This window comes from Chanodichthys erythropterus, chromosome 14 (assembly GCF_024489055.1).
Source record: "Chanodichthys erythropterus isolate Z2021 chromosome 14, ASM2448905v1, whole genome shotgun sequence".
Taxonomy (NCBI): Eukaryota; Metazoa; Chordata; class Actinopteri; order Cypriniformes; family Xenocyprididae; genus Chanodichthys; species Chanodichthys erythropterus.
This window is the reverse complement of record NC_090234.1, coordinates 24,025,646-24,046,410: the sequence shown is the minus strand read 5'-3', so window position 1 is coordinate 24,046,410 and position 20,765 is coordinate 24,025,646. Positions and strand designations below refer to the sequence as shown.

General features: G+C 40.4%; 1 protein-coding gene across 1 annotated transcript in view; it reads right to left on the bottom strand.

The window, feature by feature from the left end:
* Window positions 1–15,528, bottom strand: part of xpo4 (exportin 4) — a 51,406-nt gene extending 35,878 nt beyond the window's left edge. Inside the window, exons 1-2 of the mRNA XM_067409639.1 lie at window positions 15,440–15,528; window positions 9,216–9,321 (exon numbers count right to left, since the gene is read on the bottom strand). Coding sequence (XP_067265740.1) covers window positions 9,216–9,321; window positions 15,440–15,505 — 172 coding nt within the window. The 5' untranslated portion in view covers window positions 15,506–15,528. The remainder of the gene's footprint in view (window positions 1–9,215; window positions 9,322–15,439) is intronic.
* Window positions 15,529–20,765: the final 5,237 nt, after the last annotated feature.

Sequence of the window (20,765 nt, the reverse complement as noted above, 5' to 3'; positions counted from 1 at the left end):
CCCTGGTTTCACAGACAAGGCTTAAGACTAGTCCAAGACTAAAATGCAAGTTTGAGCCGTTTCAACTGAAAGCAACTTGCATTGACATATCTTAAAACATGTCAGTGCCACTGTTTTTTTGTCTCAAGATGCACACCAGTAATGTTTTTTTTTTTCTAAGGCATGCTTATAAAAGCTATTTAAATATCCTAATTGAACTAAGGCCTAACTCTGGCTTAATCTAAGCCCTGTTTGTGAAGCCAGGGGCCTGTTTCAATAAAGAGGTTCAACCAACTCTGAGTTGACTTACTCTGAAATGGGAAACTCTGAGTTTTCGGTTTCAGAACAGTTGAATTTAGTTAGTTCAATCGACTCCGAGTAGGTTGACTCTGTGTTAAGCACATGCACCACGACTATGAAAAGCCATCATCAATGGAGCTCCGATATTACGTTTCACCATGTCAACAGCACCCAACAAAAAGACGTCCGCATACCAATACAAGTTCAATTCTTATCACTGTTATAATATCAGAGGTGAAAACTGGCAGAACGGTAAGTTATTGAACTACTATTCATTTTCATGATATCCCACATGCAAAAAAAAGAAGAAAATTTTTTTAAAAAATTTAAGTGCAAATTATGTTCTATTTACCATGTAAAAGTTGCAGTTCCTTGCAATAAGTGTAAATAGTAAATTAGATGCTATTTATACTTTATACTGGCAGATACATACTACTTGCATCTCAGTATTGTTGTACATTAACAGGATGCAATAAGAGTGTAAATAATTATATTTATTAAAATTGTAAATACTTTTATTATTATTATTATTATTATTATATTATTAAACACTCGTTAGTCGTTAGGCACTTTAATTCCACTTTTAGAACATTTTCTTAATTTTTATTGAAAATAAATGCCTTTCTGATGTGATATGTGATGGGAAAAGGGAGAAGAGCGAGCTCTGCAAAAGGCTGATTTTCTGTTTGCATTAAGATTATTTTTATTACCACACTGGAAGATAATTTTACTTAAATAGAATGCACTTAATTTAGATTCCCCCAGGAAACAAGACTAAATATCTTATATCATTTTCTTATACAGAAATTCCATCTTGATTTAAGAATTTTTAGATATTTGCATTTGAAAAAAAAAAATACTCAGTAAGAAAAGCATTTTTGCAGCACGAATGAGTGAATGAAGTATTTAAACATCACTTATGCTTTAAGAAGGGGGAGGAGACCGAAAGAAACTCTGGGTTTATCGAAGAAAACCTGCTCCCGACCAGGGGTGCGTTTCCTGAAAGCATCCTTAGCCAACTATGGTCGTAAGTCACATTGAACTCTATTGGTAATGACGGAACTTGCAACCACAGTTTGCTTTGGGAAACGAACCCCTGGTTAGGTTCACAGAGTAAGTTACCATGATAACTGACTCTGAGTATAAGTTACCTCTTTTTCAAAAACGGGCTTGACTTACCCCACTTTCTCAGGTTTGACATACCTCCCATTCTAAAAGGGAAAACCCAGTTCCCTTTCGAGAACGGTCTCTCGACATGGCGTCAGAAGCTGACGCTTTGGGGACTCCCTTTTCTCCTAATTCTCCTGAAATCCTATTGCACAACGCCAGTGAAGTTGCAACTCTCACTGGCCAATGCCAGCCAAGACGGCGAAAGGGGCGGTACCCGCCTCTATATAATGCGCCGACCTGGCGGCATAAGCTCTGAATCTTCCTTTTCACTTCAACAATTAATAACTTCGACATTACTACGAGACAGCTGTGGAGAAGACGCGAAGTAGACGGATTACCCTCTCGGCGTTCCAGCATGTCTACCTTCTGCACGCTGTGTTCGGGGCCTATCGAGGCTCCGGACACCCACGAGTACTGCATTCTGTGCCTGGGACTCGCCCATGCAGAAGCAGCACTCACCGGGTCGGGCTGCCCGCACTGCGAGGATCTCCCAGTGCGGGTGCTGAGGGCTCGGAGGAGCATCGCCCTTGGTGACTGTCCTAGGCAACGTCCCACTGCCGCTGACGAGCCGCTGGTGGGACAGCCGCATAGGGGCGATGATGCGGGAATGAGGTGTGACTCACCACCCCGCCCTCCTGTTTACTTCACCGAGGAGGGTCTTCGACCCGCCCCCGGCGCGTCGGAGATGGTTTCGTTCGGCGCGGCGAGGGATGACGAACCCGAAGAGGCCATGTCCCTAACGGCGTTCGAGAAGGACTGGGCGGACAACCTCTTGGAGGAGCGCTCTGAGCCGGAGGGGCAGGTGGCGTTTCAAGACGAGCTTGTTAGGGTTCTTACTAGGGCCGTGAATGATCTCGGTCTTGAATGGGATTCTCCCGACGAGCCAGCGAAGAGCAAACTGGATTCGTGGTTCCTTCACTTGGGCCGCCGAGCCGCCGCTCCAAGGAAGCGAGCCCCTTTCTTTCCAGACCTGCACGAGGAGGTCGCTAGCACCTGGGCCGCGCCCCACTCGGCTCGCGCCCACGCCAGCGGCTCGGAAATATTCACAAAAGTTGATGGCGCTGAAGCCCGTGGTTATACGCGCATTCCGCCAGTCGAGGAATCTATCGCGGCGCACCTCTGCCCCTCGTCAGCTTCCCTGAAGGCAGGCGCTATGTTGCCGTCAAGACCCTGCCGTGTGACCGCGCATATCGCTGATAAGGCATACGCCGCCTCAGGTGAAGCAGTTTCAGCACTTCACACGATGGCGGTACTTCAGGTTTTCCAGGCTCAGCTCCTGAAATCCCTGGACGAGGGGGAGGCGGACCCCGAAGCCTTTAAAGATCTGCGCGCTGCGACTGATTTTGCCCTGAAGGCAACGAAGAAAACGGCCCAGGCGATCGGACGAAGCATGGGCTTTATGGTTGTGCTCCACCGTCATTTGTGGCTGACTCTTACAGAGTTAAAAGATGCAGATAGGAAGGCGCTGCTCAACGCTCCTTTATCTCCCTCCGGCCTTTTTGGGGATGCCGTGGAAGCGATTGCAGAGCGCTTCTCTGAAGCACAGAAGCGTTCCAGGGCGATGAGTCATTTCCTTCCGCGCCGGGCGCCCGCGCCGCCTCCAGCGCGCAGTAGATCTTCTTCGGCTTCAAACAGGCCGCCGAAGCGAGCTCCCTCTGCTCCCGCCCCTTCGGCGCCAGACCCGGAGCCTTCTGCACGTACCAGAGCACCCTGGCAGAGACCGCCTAAGTCGCGTCACGGCTTTAAGAAAGGCGGCCGCCCCGGCACTGCTCCTAGTTCTTCGGAACAGAAGCCTTGTTCCTGACGGGAGAGTGCAGAGGAGGAGGACGCTGAGCGAAGGACCCGTTGCGAAGCGTCCGAGGTGTTCTCGAGAAGTCCCCTTGGCGGTTGCAGGCGACTACGAGAATGTTTCTGTTGTAAATGTAATAAAGAATGTTACAACCTCACAAAAAGAGCTTTTTTCTCCTCCTCTAGCAGCGGCAGCTTCTCGCACTCTATACGCAGGCGAATTGCTGCAGATACAATCGGGCTCGCAGCTCTCCCGTGTAATCGGCGGCGCTCGCGCTCCGAATGTAGGTCCTCCGCCGCAGCGGAACACCCGTGTCAGTTCTTACATACACGACTCGCCGCCTCTCAACGCGCCCGTTCGTCAAGAGAGCTGTCAGCGCGCTACCCCAGTATACAGCGACGTTGTCCTGAATACAGAAGGCGGGATGCCCCGTCCTCTGTGCCAATTTGCGAGCGCTTGGCGGGCTGTTCCGGGTATTTCGGATTGGGTGCGGAACGTAATAGAGAACGGCTACACTTTGCAGTTTCGGCGCAGACCGCCCCGTTTCAATGGCGTGGTTATGTCGACAGTGCCGGCTCACAACGAGTCGGTGCTGAGGCAAGAAGTTCTCAATCTACTCGCAAAGCGCGCGATAGAAGTGGTCCCGCCAAGCGAGAGGGAGAGCGGGTTCTACAGCCGCTATTTTGTCGTTCCAAAGAAAGGCGGTGGCCTCCGTCCGATATTAGACCTGAGACCCATCAACCGGGCTTTTTTCAAGCGCCCTTTCAAAATGACGACATTGAAACAAATCCTCGCGCAAATTCGGCCCGAAGATTGGTTTATTTCAGTAGACCTGAAAGACGCATATTTTCATATTCGGATCGCCCCTCGTCACAGGCGCTTTCTGAGATTTGCGTTCGACGGCACAGCATATCAGTTCACAGTTCTGCCGTTCGGATTAGCCCTGGCTCCTCGCACGTTTTCAAAATGTGTGGATGCAGCGCTTTCCCCCCTGAGAGCGAACGGAATACGCATACTCAATTATTTGGACGATTGGCTAGTTTTAGCCCATTCGAAGGATGTGCTCAACGGCCACAAACGCACTCTATTGCTTCATTTGGAGAACCTGGGTCTATGCGTGAATACACAAAAGAGTATGTTATGCCCCAGCCAGTCAATCTCGTATCTAGGGGTGGAGTTGGACTCGGTCGCGATGAGAGCGCGTCTAGGTCAGGAGCGCGTTCGCGATTTGATGTCCGCCCTGAGTGCTTTCAGTCTGGGCCGTCCTGTAGCGCTGAAGGAATATCAGAGGCTCTTGGGACGGATGGCGGCGGCCGCGGCGGTATGCCACCACGGGTTGCTTTATATGCGCCCCCTCCAGTTATGGCTGAAAACTCAGGTACCAAGGAGGGCTTGGAGAATGGGCTATGCCCGCGTTGTGGTCACTCGCAGGTGCCTGAGCACGCTCGCGCCATGGCGGAATCCCGACCTGTACCGACGCGGCGCCCAGCTGGGCGTGGTTACGCGGCGGAAAGTGGTCACGACGGACGCGTCGACGACGGGCTGGGGAGCTCATTGCGATGGCGTTCCAGCGTCGGGCTACTGGACGGAATCGGAGAAGACGTGGCATATAAATCGCCTCGAATTGAGGGCGGTCTTTCTGGCTCTTCGAAGCTTCCTCACATAAGTCCGGGGCCATCATGTATTGGTTCGTACGGACAATGTTTCGGTGGTATCGTACATAAATCGCCAGGGCGGAGTGCACTCGCGAGCCCTTTACGAGCAGGCTGCGCAGCTTCTACTGTGGGCCGACCACCATCTGCTCTCCATCCGAGCGGCGCATGTTCCGGGCCACCTGAACAGCGGCGCGGACATGCTGTCGAGGGACGGGATCCCTCAAGGAGAATGGAGATTGAACTCCGGGACAGTGAGAATGATCTGGGAACAGTTCGGGAAGGCGGAAGTGGACCTATTCGCGACGGAGGAGAACACGCATTGTCCTCTGTTCTTTTCTCTGTCGCGCTCTCCCCTGGGAGGGGACGCACTGACGATGCCATGGCCGAATGTTCGCCTTTATGCATTTCCTCCGCTGAAGATATTGTCACAAGTGCTGCACAAGATCAGGGAGGAGAGAGCGTCGGTGCTTCTAATCGCCCCGTACTGGCCGAACAGGCCGTGGTTTCCCGATCTGCTGGAACTGTTAACGGCTCCCCCGTGGATGATTCCACTGAGACGAGACCTTCTGTCCCAAGCGGGCGGGTTGATTTGGCACCCCAACCCCGAATGGTGGAAACTTCATGTGTGGGTAGTGCAAGGGAGCCGGTAGATCCGAGCGTTCTGTCTTGCCGTGTTATGGACACGATTACGGAGGCGCGAGCCCCTTCTACAAGGCGCCTGTACGCTTCTAAATGGGCAGTATTTGTGAAATGGTGCGAACTGAATGGTCTCGAACCGGGAAGCTGCCCCGTCTCAGGCATTCTAGATTTCTTGCAGCAGCGATTGGACGGCGGCAGAATGCCTTCCACTCTTAAAGTCTATGTGGCAGCTATTTCAGTTTTTCATGTCCTTATCGATGGGCGCTCGGTGGGCAGACACGACCTAGTGGTAAAATTTTTGAGGGGTGCAAGGCGACTAAGACCCTCTCGCCCCCCCACGGTGCCGTCATGGGATTTAGCTCGTGCTCGAAGCGTTGACTCGGCCGCCTTTTGAGCCGCTCATGTCAGTCGGCTTAAAGGAGCTCTCACTTAAAACCGCGCTGCTACTCGCCCTCGCTTCAGTGAAACGCGTGGGGGATTTGCAAGCGCTTTCTATTAACGCTGATTGCTTGCAGTTTGGGCCAGATGATTGTAACGTCACACTCAGGCCGAGGCTGGGTTACGTGCCTAAATCACTGTCAACGCCGTTCAGAGCTCAAGTGATAACTCTTTCGGCTTTCACCCAGGAGTCAGTGGATAACGCGCCTCATCAGGAGTTATGCCCAGTGCGAGCTTTGCGAATTTACATTGACCGCACAGCTCAGTTCAGGCTCTCTGAGCAGCTGTTTGTGTGTTTCAGCGGCAGTACCAAAGGACGTTCCGTCTCTAAGCAGCGGCTATCGCATTGGGTGGTTGATGCGATCACTTTGGCCTATTCTAACCAAGGAATGGAATGCCCTATCGGCGTCAGAGCGCATTCAACGAGGGCGATTGCATCCTCGTGGGCATGGACTAAAGGCGTCACCATCAAAGACATTTGTATGGCGGCGGGCTGGTCGTCGCAGAACACCTTCGCCAGGTTTTACAATTTGGACGTGTGTTCTCTAGCCTCACAAGTCCTGGCGTTGAATACAACTCATATTCTACCTGCAGTTCCCGCCCATTAGCTGAGGCTGGTGGTTTCAACTAGGTCGTATAAGTGAATCTGGGGGCGGAGCCAGCGCCACACCCAGTCTGTGGCGCTCTCCCCTTCATGTTGGCAGAGCGAGCTGTATGAGGCGCGTTGTTGTCGCGTACGTTATGCCACCATAAGCGACCTGGAATATGGGACACAGTTCCAGTAGTTCGTCTATGTCCTCGCAATGAGCAAGGGCTCACTATGAATTCTCTCATGTTACACCTACGCCAGCAACAGCTGCTCGTTAAGTGTATGTTCTTTTTGCTGTGCCCGGCCTGGCCGCCCACATGCTTCAATACCCCGTATGTAGCCTGTATATTATTCTTGAATGCATACAGTGTTAGATGAGTAACCACGTTATAAGCATTTCGTAGGTGTGTACTCATTTGGGATTGTGTTTTATTACTGTTCATAGTAGCTCCGCAGTGGCTGAGCTTTCCTTCTTCGCTGTTCCCACGGCGTTGTTCTATACAGTCCCCAAAGCGTCAGCTTCTGACGCCATGTCGAGAGACCGTTCTCGAAAGGGAACGTCTCCGGTTACTATGGTAACCTCGGTTCCCTGAGAGACGGGAACGAGACATGGCGTAGACTGCCGTGTTCACCGCTCAGGTCTGCTGTACTCTCGTTCAGTCGGAAGATTCTGAGCTTATGCCGCCAGGTCGGCGCATTATATAGAGGCGGGTACCGCCCCTTTCGCCGTCTTGGCTGGCATTGGCCAGTGAGAGTTGCAACTTCACTGGCGTTGTGCAATAGGATTTCAGGAGAATTAGGAGAAAAGGGAGTCCCCAAAGCGTCAGCTTCTGACGCCATGTCTCGTTCCCGTCTCTCAGGGAACCGAGGTTACCATAGTAACCGGAGACGTTTCCCTTATCTTAAAGGGCACCTTTTATGCAAAATTCACTTTTACATGGTGTTTGACCATAAATGTGTGTTGGCAGTGTGTGAGCAAAACCACCCTAGAATGAGAAAAATCCACCCAGTGGTTTTTTTACAATCTCAATAATTCATAAGCACCGTCTCAGAACGCCCTGTTCTAAGATTGCTCTCACTGTGACGTAGAATTGCGCTAAGCCCCACCCACGTGGTTTGATTGACAATCTGGTTTTGGCATAGACCCCGCCGTCGGTGATCTGTCAACCATCCTCCATTGTTTCAACGACAGCCGGTAATGTCTCCTAAGAAACATAAGTGTTCTGTTGTGGGATGTAATAACGAACATAGTTTTCACTTGCTTCCGACATCAGAGCCACTGAAAACGCAGTGGATGGATTTTATTTTTGCGAAGGAAAGGCGCCACTCAAAATTCCAAAATACTTTTATGTTTGCTCGAATCATTTTTTGACTGACTGTTTTGAGAACGAGGGTCAATTCAAAGCAGGTCTTGCTTCAAAGTTAATCCTCAAGTGTGGATCGTTGCCTACTGTTCGCGATCCAACGTCACCTCCAGAAGAAGTAAGTGTATTTAATGTTTTTTGAGCAAATAGTCATTTCAGTCGATGTCAGCCAATTCAATAACAAATGCGTCTAAAGTTGTTGTCGTCATCGTAGAATGTCTGTGTATATAGTCTAAACCTTGTTTGTATAGTGTGTATCTAACGTACTTAGCAAACGTTATCACAGTATTTGTGTTTGTAGTTTCAAAAAAATGCGCGAACGTTATCACAGTGTGTGTGTGTGTGTTGCACATCCATAATTGCAAAGGGGACGCGATTAAAACTCTATAAGTACATAAATGTATCAAATAACCATTCAGAGACGTCTTGCTCCATTCTCAATTGTGTTTCTTCTGCCGGAGTCTCTTCATCATCTGGGTCTGATTCCAGTTCAAACATGTACGGCTGAATGCCATACAAAACAGCGGGTCTCTCATTCTCAGCCATTCTGCTTTTACCGACTGTTTATTGCCATAGGTATGCAAGTTACGCCCTCATCCAAAGGCAGGGCGGGGATATGCAGCTCATTTATATTTAAGGTGGTACACACCAAAACAGCTCTTTTTAAAACAGGCCCCAAAAATGACATTTTCAAATGGTTATAATAAATTAACTGTGGGGTATTTTGTGCTGAAACTTCACAAATATATTCTGGGGACACCCAAGACCAATATTACATCTTGTAAAAAGGGGCATAATAGGTGCCCTTTAAGGTTAACATACTCAGAGTTTTCACTTAACCTCCTTTCTGAAATGGGCCCCAGGCCTAAGACTTTATAGGGTTAAGATTCTACCAGACATTCTCCCTGAGAAGTCAAGTCAGTTTTATTTGTGTAGCTTTTCAAAATTGTTTAAAAGCAGCTTTACAGACAATTTTGAGTTCAAGAAAGACCCCATGTAATCAAAACTGGAGTTTCGTAGCTTTTAATCAATTTGTGTTAGCTTTGACAACATTCATATGCTGGTATACTTCTAGTTGACAACATTCATATGCTGGTATACTTCTAGCTGACAGATTAACCTTCTAGTTAACAAATTAACCTTTAGCAGATATACACATTTAAAATGTATAGTCTGTGTTTTATAAGAGGACTGTCAAGTCACTGGTGACCTCTAAGAAGTAGAATCCAAAAGACTCAGCAAAAGGTCAGTACTAGTTGCAGTGTCTGTCAGATCTGAGTGATGAGACTTACCGAGGATGTGTTTGCAGACGGCAAAGGGGGATTTAGACTTCCTGAAGGACAGGAATATGTGCTCTGCATGCTGCCTCTGTTCTGTGCTGACCATGGACGGCGGTGCCTGTGAACACATACATAGGAAGGTTAAACATTTGTGTGCTTGAACATGTTACACTGGTCAATATCACACATGTACACCAAAACAAACAAGCCAATCATGAGCTAAAGTCAAGTCAGGTTTATTTGTATAGCACTTTCACAATACACATTGTTTCAAAGCAGCTTTACAGATTCAGACACAGTGGTATGCGAAAGTTTGGGAACCCCTTGCAGAATCTGTGAAAATGTGAATAATTTCAACAAAACATCATACAAAATGCATGTTATTTTTAATTTAGTACTGCACTGAATAAGATATTTTACATAAAAGATGTTTACATATAATCCACAAGACAAAAAAGTAGCTGAATTTATTAAAATATCTCCGTTCAAAAGTTTGGGAACCCTTGATTCTCAATACTGTGTGTGGTTACCTGGATGATCTTGTCTGTTTTTTTGTTTTGTGATGGTTGTTCATGAGTCTCTTGTTTGTTCTGAGCAGTTAAACTGAGCTCTGTTCTTCAGAAAAATCCTCCAGCTCCTGCAGATTCATCAGTTTGAGGATTTTTTTGCATATTTGAATCCTTTCCAGCAGTGACTGTGTGATTTTGAGATTCATTTTTTCACACTGCAGACAACTGAGGGACTCAAACACAATTATTAAAAAAGGTTCAATCATTCACTGTTGCTCCAGAAGGAAACACAATGCATTAAAAACTTTTGAAAACTTTTAGAATTTGATGAATTAAATTTACTTAATTTGTCTTCCGGGAAACATGCAAGTATCTTCTGTTGCTTCCGAAGGGAAGTACTAAATAAATAAAAAAAAATATTTCAACAAAATCTTTCCTTCTGGAGCATCAGTGAATGTTTGAACCTTTTTTAAAAGTTGTGTTTGAGTCCCTCAGTTGTCCTCAGTGTGAAAAGATGAATCTTAAAATCATACAGAAACACTGCTGTATAGGGTTCAAATATGCAAAAAATCCTTGAAAACTGAAGAATCTGCAGGACATGGAGGATTTTTCTGTATGTATCATTACCGTGATAGAAGATTATTTTGTGGTTAGATTTGGGTCATATCATCCATCTTTAAGTATTTAAATAAACAATATGTTTATTACAATTATTACAAAGTCACTTATGCTCACCAAGACTGCATTTACTTGATCAAAAATACAGTAAAAACAGTAATGCTGTGGAATATTAAAATAATACTCCAGTCTTCAGTGTCACATTTTCCTTCAGAAATCATTCTAATATGCTGATTTGCTGCTCAAGAAACATTTCTAATTATCAATGTTCCAACCTGTTTAATTTCCCCCCCCCCAAAACAACAGCATTTACTGAAATAAAAATCTTTTGTAACATCTTAAATGTCTTTACTGTCATTTTTAATCAATTTAATGCATCTTTGCTGAATAAAGTATTAATTTAATAAATAAACCTTATTGAGCCCAAACATTTAAATGGTGGTGTATAACATATTTATTTAATTTTTCAATAGTTCTTTAATGTCCTTTAGTCTCAAACAAACAAGAAATACTACACCAAGCAAAACTTCATTTTATAATCATAACAGGTCACTGATAAAATGGTAAAAGAGCCTCCAAAAGTGATGACGGAAATCAAGCAGCCTGTGCTGAGTGATGAGCAATGAAGCAACACACAACACACATGAACACACCCAGTCCTGTCTGCCCTGTGAACGCATCACACACTTGAGTCATTACATTAAACATCACATTCCATTCCTAATTACAGCACAGCAGTCATCCACCTCATAGTAACCAGACTAAGGAGAAGAGGGTATAATTTGATACATGCACACAAACAGAGATCACCTGACATGCATCACTAGGCACATTAAAACACGTACTGCAGAATAGAAACATTTTCCATGTGCAGATCAACCCTTAGGGCATTATGTCAGACTGTACAACTACTGCAAACCTCTAGTCTTGAATACCACCAGGAGGCATTGGAAAAATGTGCCACTTCCCTAAGCCACATGGCTAACACACAAATATCAAATCCCATCTGCCAGTTGAAGACTATCAGAAGACAACAGTGATAACACCCAATCAGCTGTTGTGAATCCTGCAGACTTCTGCTTCATTTGCTCCATGGTCTCAATCCGGTCTGATGCCATGGAAACATCAACATGAACAAGAACATAAGCTAGTCCACAGGTCCACAACAGGTGGTCTACAGCTGTACTGCAGGGTCCACTAGCTTTTGTTTGGTCGCAAACAAATGTGTTAAAAAAAATTAAAATGTACATTAAACAGAAATAAATTGAACTATAATAAATCCTAATAAATTCCTAATAAATCTAAATCTAAAGTTGCAAAATGTTTCAATGTCCCTCCCACATTAAAATGTATTAAGTAAAATTAAAATATAAATTATTTTATTGACTTTTCAATGCAAGCATCAAGGCTATAAATACATTAATATGGTACTAAACCACTGTTAGTTTAGTATCATTTATTATTAAAGTTTATTTTATAGTTTGTTTTAATTTTTAGTAATTTTGTCAAGCTTTTCTCATTTTATTAGCTGTTTTTTTTAATGACTTTTTTTGTACATTTCAGTTTTAGTTATTTCCAGTAAGTAATTTTAGTGCTTCAACTTCTAATTTTATTTTTATTTCCAATAACAAAAATGTTTAATAGTTTAAAGGGTTAGTTCACCCAGAAATTAAAATTTCTATCATTAATTACTCACCCTCATGTCGTTCTAAACCCGCAAGACCTTCATTCATCTTCTGAACACAAATTAAGATATTTTTGATGAAATCCGAGAGGTTTTTTAATCTCCCATAGAAATCAAAGAAATTACCACATTCAAATAGCAGATATAGCAGTTCCCGTACCTTTCCTTATATTTGTGCTCTATTTGATGTTTCTGGTCACCAGCCTGTCTGCCTGTGTATATTGATTGCTTAGCTCTTCTTCTCTTCTGCATTTAATTTTAACATAACATGAACAACAATACCTTAACATGCTGACTTATGTGGACTAACTTTCATGAACTTATTGGTCCTGCGCTGCCTATTGAATCAGTTGTTTTGAATAAATATGTCTATAATGGCTAACGTTGCTTAAGTGAACGCTCAAGTATAATATACAATTATCATAATGCAAGGCAAGCACATGAATCTGACCTATTTTAGTGCCATTTAGTATGAGATTTGACTGTTCGTAGATAAACTGGTCTATAGTTGGTTACAAAATTTCCATTAAACGTTAATGAAATAATAGTCATTGGTAGCACACATCCTTAAAAAAAAAAAAAAAAGCAAAATATCTAGTCATTAATATGGAGAATTATTCACAACACAGCTGGAAATTTGTTCTTTGAGCAAGTGATACTACACTTTAATGATACGCCTACTATCTAGCACCCTTTAGTAATTAGTATAAGCATGACTGCAGTGACATCAGTGAGTCTGACTGATGATCAGGCCTCCATAACCACAAATCAATAACCGATCTCCACTGGTAGAGTCTGACCTTTCAGCTATCTGAAAAAATAACCATGACAAAACCTAGTCTCCTGACTATAACCACTAATCTACTCAGTCCAGCGGTGGACTGGTCAGGCTTCGGGCTAGATAAATGGAGAGAATTATCAAGAGATTTAACTTTAACTACTGAATAATTAAGATATATTGGGTCACTCTAACTAAATAGGTCTGTAAAAATTAATTAAAGCATTTTTTAAGATTAAATCTGAAATGCAGCCAAAATATGTTTTAAGTATTTTAGTGATTTTATGAAAATATCATATTATAAAAATATCAATGAAAGCAGTACAAGCTAGCTGCTCATAATCCCAATACCAAAAAAATGACGATTCATTCATAATTTAAAATGTGATTCTTCCAGTTGCATTAAATAACAGTATACAAATACAGTTCAAAAGTTTGGGGTCAGTATGATTTTTTTAATCAAATAATTTCATATTTTATGAAGATATGACGCATTAAATTGATCGAAAGTGATAGTAAAGTTTCTATTTCAACACTGTTTCTGTCACATAAAAGAATTCAGAAAACTTATCAAAAACATTTTGATAAGAAATGTTTCTTGAGCAGCAAATCAGCAGATTAGAATGATTTCTGAAAGGTCACATGACAATGAAGACTGGAGTAATGATGCTGAAAATTCAGGTTTTCCATCACAGGAATAAATTACATTTTAAAATACATTCAAATAGACAGTTATTTTAAATTATAGTAATTTTACAATATTACTATTGCATTTTGATCAAATAAATAAATCTTGCCGACCCCAAACATTTGAAAACAAGTGTAAATATATCATTTTCTACAGAGACCACTAGTATTTACATTGTTACTAAAACAGTATGAAAATTTTTTTCAAGAAAGCAGTTTGAGATTATCACCATCGGCTGCTAACTATCCCTTCTCGTATAATAGAATTGAAAGCTGTTCCTGGTGTTATTTCCAAAATTCATCCACAGCCTTGTCAATTTATAATGCACTCTCTTTATAATAATAATTACATTTATTCACACATTTAATGAAGCAAGTTTATAATATCCGTATCAGCAAACTAACAGCAGTATCAAACTAATAACAGTCTCCAATACAACGAAATGTTTTATATGTGAAATTAAAGGGATAGTTCACCCAAAAATGAAAACTCTGTCATTCATTACTCACCCTCATGCCGTTCCACACCCGTAAGACCTTCGTTAATCTTCGAAACACAAATTAAGATATTTTAGTTGAAATCCGATGGCTCAGTGAGGCCTTCATAGCCTGCAATGACATTTCTTCTCTCAAGATCCATAAAGCTACTAAAAACATATTTAAGTTGGTTCATGCGAGTACAGTGGTTCAATATTAATATTATAAAGCAATGAGAATATTTTTGGTGCGCCAAAAAGTAAAAATAACAACTTGTATAGTGATGGCCGATTTCAAAACACTGCTTCATGAAGCTTCGGAGCACAATGAATTATGATTGGGATCGGGTGTCAACCCGCCAAACTGCTGAAATCACGTGACTTTGGTGCTCCGAACCGCTGATTCGACACAAAAGATTCATAACGCTCCGAAGCTTCATGAAGCAGTGTTAAATATGTGAACCAACTTAAATATGTTTTTAGTAGCTTTATGGATCTTGAGAGAGGAAATGTCATTGCTGGCTATGCAGGCCTCATGGAGCCATCGGATTTCAACAAAAATATCTTAATTTGCATTCCAAAGATTAACGAAGCTCTTACGGGTGTGGAACTGCATGAGGGTGAGTAATAAATTACATTAATTTTCATGTTTGAGTGAACTAACCCTTTAAGACCAAAACACTGGACTAAAAGCTTTACAGACTATTGCAACCAAAGTGATTCACCAAATGCAAACACTGCACTGAAAATCAAAAACCAAATTTCCAGTCTAAATTTATAAATATTACTCATGAATGAGACTGCCATGAGATTTTAACAACCACACACTGATCAATTCGTGTTGTTTTGTCCGTATGATGCCCAGAAATGCCATCTAGACATGTAACCAGGTTTTGAGAGACAGCTAGTGAATTGCACAGGCCATAATGTAACTATACATGTCCTGCTCTCAACTTTCAGTTAGCTTTCAGTTAACTCTTTTAACGGCAGAACATGAAGAATATGGTGTTATCATGAGGTAAATAATAAGCTAAAAGTTTCTGTTTTGTCTCTGGTCTCCTGGAGCTTCGCTAAACATGTGCTTGAGCAAACATGAGGCTGAATCAACAGCGTGTGTAACTACAGCAGCTGATGGAGAAACTCCAGCAGACACACTTCAACTCATTCAACGCGCTTTTACAAGGCTGGAGGATCAAACTAGGCCTCTGAGACACATCACCTGAGCTCACGGCGTTCATTATACACATTAACTTTGTCACCAGAGTGGTGCTATTATGATGATGATGAAGATGATGATGAAGGTGATGGTGGCTGCGCTGGGCTTCGGCGGGATGGAGTGAGTCGAGCACTGCGCCACGCACCGCTCCGCGTTTATCGAGACTTTCCCCGCTAACTGACGAACAGCAAGACCCCCTCAGAGTGAACCCCCACACAGAGCTAACAGCACACTGACAGAGATGTGAAAACAGCAGCGAAATGCTCACCATTAAAACTTTGGCAGCGCTTTCCAGCTGTGAAATCACTTCTGGTGCACCGACCGCCGCCATCATGGTCGTTCTTCAGTGACGCTCCATGCACTGCATTGTGGGATTAAGCAGCACTTCGAGCCAGTGAGTTTACGGGCACTTTTTGGCAGACAGTTCTGATGCCCTCAAAGGTTATGTAATACACGATATGGCACTGGATGTTATACCTATTGCTCATTCTGTGGTAACTAAGGTAAAATCTGACTTTTGTATTATTATTAACTCACGCTTTTTTCATTTTAAGGAATTTGCATTTGATCTAGACACTCTTGAACTTTTGGAAAACAATATCAATTTCTGAAAGAGCTTTTTTTTTTTGTTTATCTTTGTTTACCACTGTATGCCTTCTATAATTTTCTTTATTTTTTAAGTTTAGTGTTATTACTGTAACTGCTAGAAAATTACAGTCGTTTTATATATATGCACGCACACACACACACTATATATATATATATATATATATATATATATATATATATATATATATATATATATATATATATATATATATATATACTACCATTCAAAAGTTTGGAAACATTACTGTTTTTAATTTGTTTGAAAGAAAGAAGTCTCTTATGCTCATCAAGCCTGCATTTATTTGATCAAAAATACAGAAAAAAAAAAAAACAGTAATATTGTGAAATATTATTACAATTTAAAATAATGGTTTTCTATTTTAATATACTTTAAAATATAATTTTTGTTCTGTAATGCAAAGCTGAATTTTCATCAGCTGTTACTCCAGTCTTTTGTGTCACATGATCCTTCAGAAATCATTCTAATATGTTGATTTGATACTCAGTTATTATCAATGTTGAAAACAGTTGTGTTGCTTAATATTTTTTGGAAAATGTGACAGAATTTATTCAAAATAGAAATATTTTCTAACAATATAAATCTTTACCATCACTGTTTATCAATTTAACACATTCTTGCTGAAAAAAAAGTATTTCTTCCCCCCCAAAAAAATAAAAAAAATACTGACCCCAAACTTTTGAACAGTAGTGTATATTGTTACAAAAGATTTAATTTAAATAAATGCTGCTCTTTTTTAACTTTTTATTCATCAAAGAATAAAAAAGTATCACGTTATAAAAAAATATTGAGCAAAACAACATTTGTAATAAATCAGCATATTAGAATGATTTTCTGAAGGATCATGTAACACTGAAGACTGGATTTAATGATGCTGAAAATTCAGCTTTGCATCACAGACATAAATTATATTTTAAAGTATATTATAATAGAAAACCATTATTTTAAATTGTAATAATATTTTACAATATTACTGTTTTTTCTGTATATTTGATCAAATAAATGCAGGCTTGATGAGTAGAAGAGACTTCTTTTGAAAACATTAAAAATAGTAATGTTTCCAAAGCTTTGAATGGTAGCATATATATATATATATATATATATATATAACTATATAACTATAGAGGGCATTCATTCATAATTTAAAACATGTGATCCTTCCAGTTACATTAAATAATCTTACATATGCAAGCACAATACAGTTAAAAAGTTTGGGGTCAGTATGATTTTTTTTCAAATAATTTTATATTTTATGAAGATATGACGCATTAAATTGATTGAAAGTGACAGTAAAGTTTCTATTTCTGTCACAAAACTTTGTTCATCAAAGACTTCAGAAAACATGTCATATTTACTACAAAAATATTTTAAAAATTTGATAAGAAAAGTTTCTTGAGCAGCAAATCAGCATATTAGAATGATTTCTGAAGGGTTACATTACAATGAAGACTGAAGTAATGATGCTGAAAATTCAGCTTTTCCATCACAGGAATAAATTACATTTTAAAATACATTCAAATAGACAGTTATTTTAAATTATAGTAATTTATTACTATTGCATTTTGATCAAATAAATAAAAAACAAATCTTGCCAACCCCAAACATTTGAATACTAGTGTAAATATATTATTTTCTACAGAGACCATTATTTACATTGTTACTAAAACAGTATGAAAATTGATTTCAAGAAAGCAGTTTGACATTATCTCCATCGGCTGCCAACTATCCCTACTCGTATAACAGAATTGAAAGCTGTTCCTGCACTTGTGTAAAAAATACACCCTTTAAACTTAAAAGTAATTTTTGATGACAAAGTTATTGGTGGGAATAAATGGGTTATTTACACAAAGACATTCACGCTCCGTTTTACATTACAGATCTCGACCCAGACACCTCTACATGCACCCACCACCACTCATTCAACAATACTAAAAACAAGAGGATGATTTATTTAATTTAATTTAGACATATACATTTACACATGAGGACAGCGAAAGCATTTCTTAAACATTCTCAATTCATACATACATGTAAAAAAATGAGATATAAATCCAAATGCATACTGTCTGTAATACTGTAGACATGGGGGTTCAAAAGTTAGCTCAGAAAAGAGAAAAATAAAGAATAAAAGAATACAAAAAATATGTATATCTGTATAAATATATGTTCAATAGTAACAGAATTGTATAATACAGTTAAAAGATAACAAACGTCAAAAAGTCCCAACCCATTCATCCATTAAAATACAAAAACATACATTAGAGGAAAAAGTCCCATCATCACACAGTTCTAAATACAGTCAAAGATTGTCAGTCAACAATTTCAAAAGTAAAACACAGAATCCATCTTAAGCACAACACACTAATTACATTCAAACCCTAAACCTGACTCTGTGAGAGACTTCTAGAAAGCTCATGCTTTTTCACTGAGTGGTCCGTTCTGACGAATATGGGGTAGCAAAACATCTACAACACTTGCTGTCACACTCCATTGAGCTCAATCAACTTGTTTGATTGGACCAAAGGCATGATACCAATTTGAGTTGGTATTTACATTTTCTCTAAAGGTTTCTCTTAACTTTTAAGAGTGATCGTACTGACACAATATTTAAAGAAAACATGAATGGATCATTATCAACTGTTATTTTAAAGCTCTTCCAGTCAGCGGTCATACAGGGTAGTCTGACAATACTGACTGCAAGCACATAACCTCATGATTGTCAGTCAGCTTGAGAGAGAATACTTTTCATGCAGTGACCCATCATCACTACAAATTAGATGACAGAAAGATAATTAAATGGACTTATCACAGAAATTCAAAACAATCCTTATCATTGACCAGATCCATCCTGCCATGACATCCATATACATGTCCTTCAGTGTCTCATTGACAATCATTCATTCTTGCTTTTTTGTCTTTCAAAAAACACAATCATTCATTCTTGCTTTCTTATTTGTCTTCCTCAAGCTACCCCACCAAAAACACCGCCTCCCTTACAGTCAGGACCTGCCCGAGAGCAAGAAGTGACGGCATTTCCATCTTCTCCTGAAATACTGATCAGCACATGGTACACACACCCACACATTCATTAGAAGGCACACAGTTCGTCTTACAACAGATCAATCACACTGACAATCAAAACCACATTTTATACACAAAGAGAGAGAAAGTATAAATGAAAGTATGATGATAATGTACTTTATAGTGTAATATTAATAACAATAAGCAGCATTGGGTCATGAAACTATACTGAAAATATATAAATCAATATAATATATACTTTTAGATAGCATAATTCAGTTTTAAAGTTATAAAGGCTATTTGTTGTATTTAGAAAACTATATAATGTATTTTCTGTATTGCACATAGTCATACCATCAGATACATTTTTTCTTTTGCCACTTCTTTGCCATTTTCTTAAAGGTGTCTGCCTCAAAGTATTCTTTACATTTCAGTCAGAGACTGTCTTGTTATAATACTGTGCTGTGTAATCACGTTGAAATGGTGCAGCAGCCTCGATGACAAAACATTTTCGCACTTGTTCAATTAAATCTGTTAAAAAGTTCACTGATGGTGACAGACAAGATCATTTCCAGTGGATCTGGATGAGCATGAACAAACACAACAAAAACCACCCGTCTGACTTTTAAGATCTTCTTATGAAGCTAAATGCAATTAAGATGTTCTGGGAAACAGGAAGAGGATAAAGCAGACTGAGTTATATAATGAAAAGCACATAAAGTCATGTGCATAACATGAAAAGGAAATAGCTGGAGTCCCAGCACTAGTTTTGTTCTTAGAAGTTTTAGGTAAAAACTATAAAGCTACGAATTTGTTCTGGATAGCTAGCTGCTGAGAAAACACACTTCTAAAAACAATGTGTGATGCATGTGTTAGATACACATGAAAGCAGCAGATGAATGTAAAGCAACTATTGGGGAAAGGTTAAGTAAGCTTTTAAGCAAATTAAATCAAGCCAGGCAAGATAAATGTTTGTTGAATTTAAATATCACTGAAATAAAACAATACTTTGGCAACTAAACTAACACACTTAAGCAAAATTAAAATGTGTGAATACCGCAACATTTTGTGCGGCATTTATTTTGAATGAATGAATGTTACCATGCATATTACTGGCAAGCAAACAAAAAGCAGGATTTAGGATTTAATTTTTCTAATTTAAGAGTCAATGGTTAATTTAAATTAACTCATTTTCCATATTGCAATTTTTGTGGCATATTTTATGTCATTACCACACATTATGTATGACCTCAGGATTCAACTCTAACATCATAGGTTGTTTAAACATTTAAAAGATGTTTTATAAAATGTTTAACAATAATGGGATTTTTAAGATCTCACGTCCTTGAAGTGCTGGTTGTACTTAACATTTTGTCTCAATATTGTGTCACGTCTGAGAGCACCATTTCACCTGATAAGGCATGAAACATAAAAAAAGATAACTGTATAATATTTACAAAAAGGCTGTGATTAGTGTTTTAACTGCAAAATACTCCATGATCTTTTGGACAGACTTTGCATGAAGAAGTGACCTAATACTGTCAGTCTATAATCTAGGACTTAAAGGCAGTGTAGGTAAAAAATTTTTTAACAACTTTCTTCCAAATTTGTTTAAACTTTCTATATATTTCAATGCATAATTAAAATGTAAGTACTCTGATAAAAAGAGTATAAAAATCGATTGACTCTAGACCGTTTAATCTGTATTAAACACAGCTCATTATTTCCATTCGGGACGAAACATAGGATTGGCTTAGGCGGCTGTCACTCTCTCGCAACCATGGCAACCACCCTTTTGCCACACATGACCTGCCCACTTGCGCGCGCACGTTTGATTTGGGGAATTCAAGAGGAATAACGTACCAAACAATGGCAGAGAAACATCAAGCAGAATTCTCTGTACCGGCCTATGCAGTTACTGAAGGCAAACCGGGCAAAAAAAGGA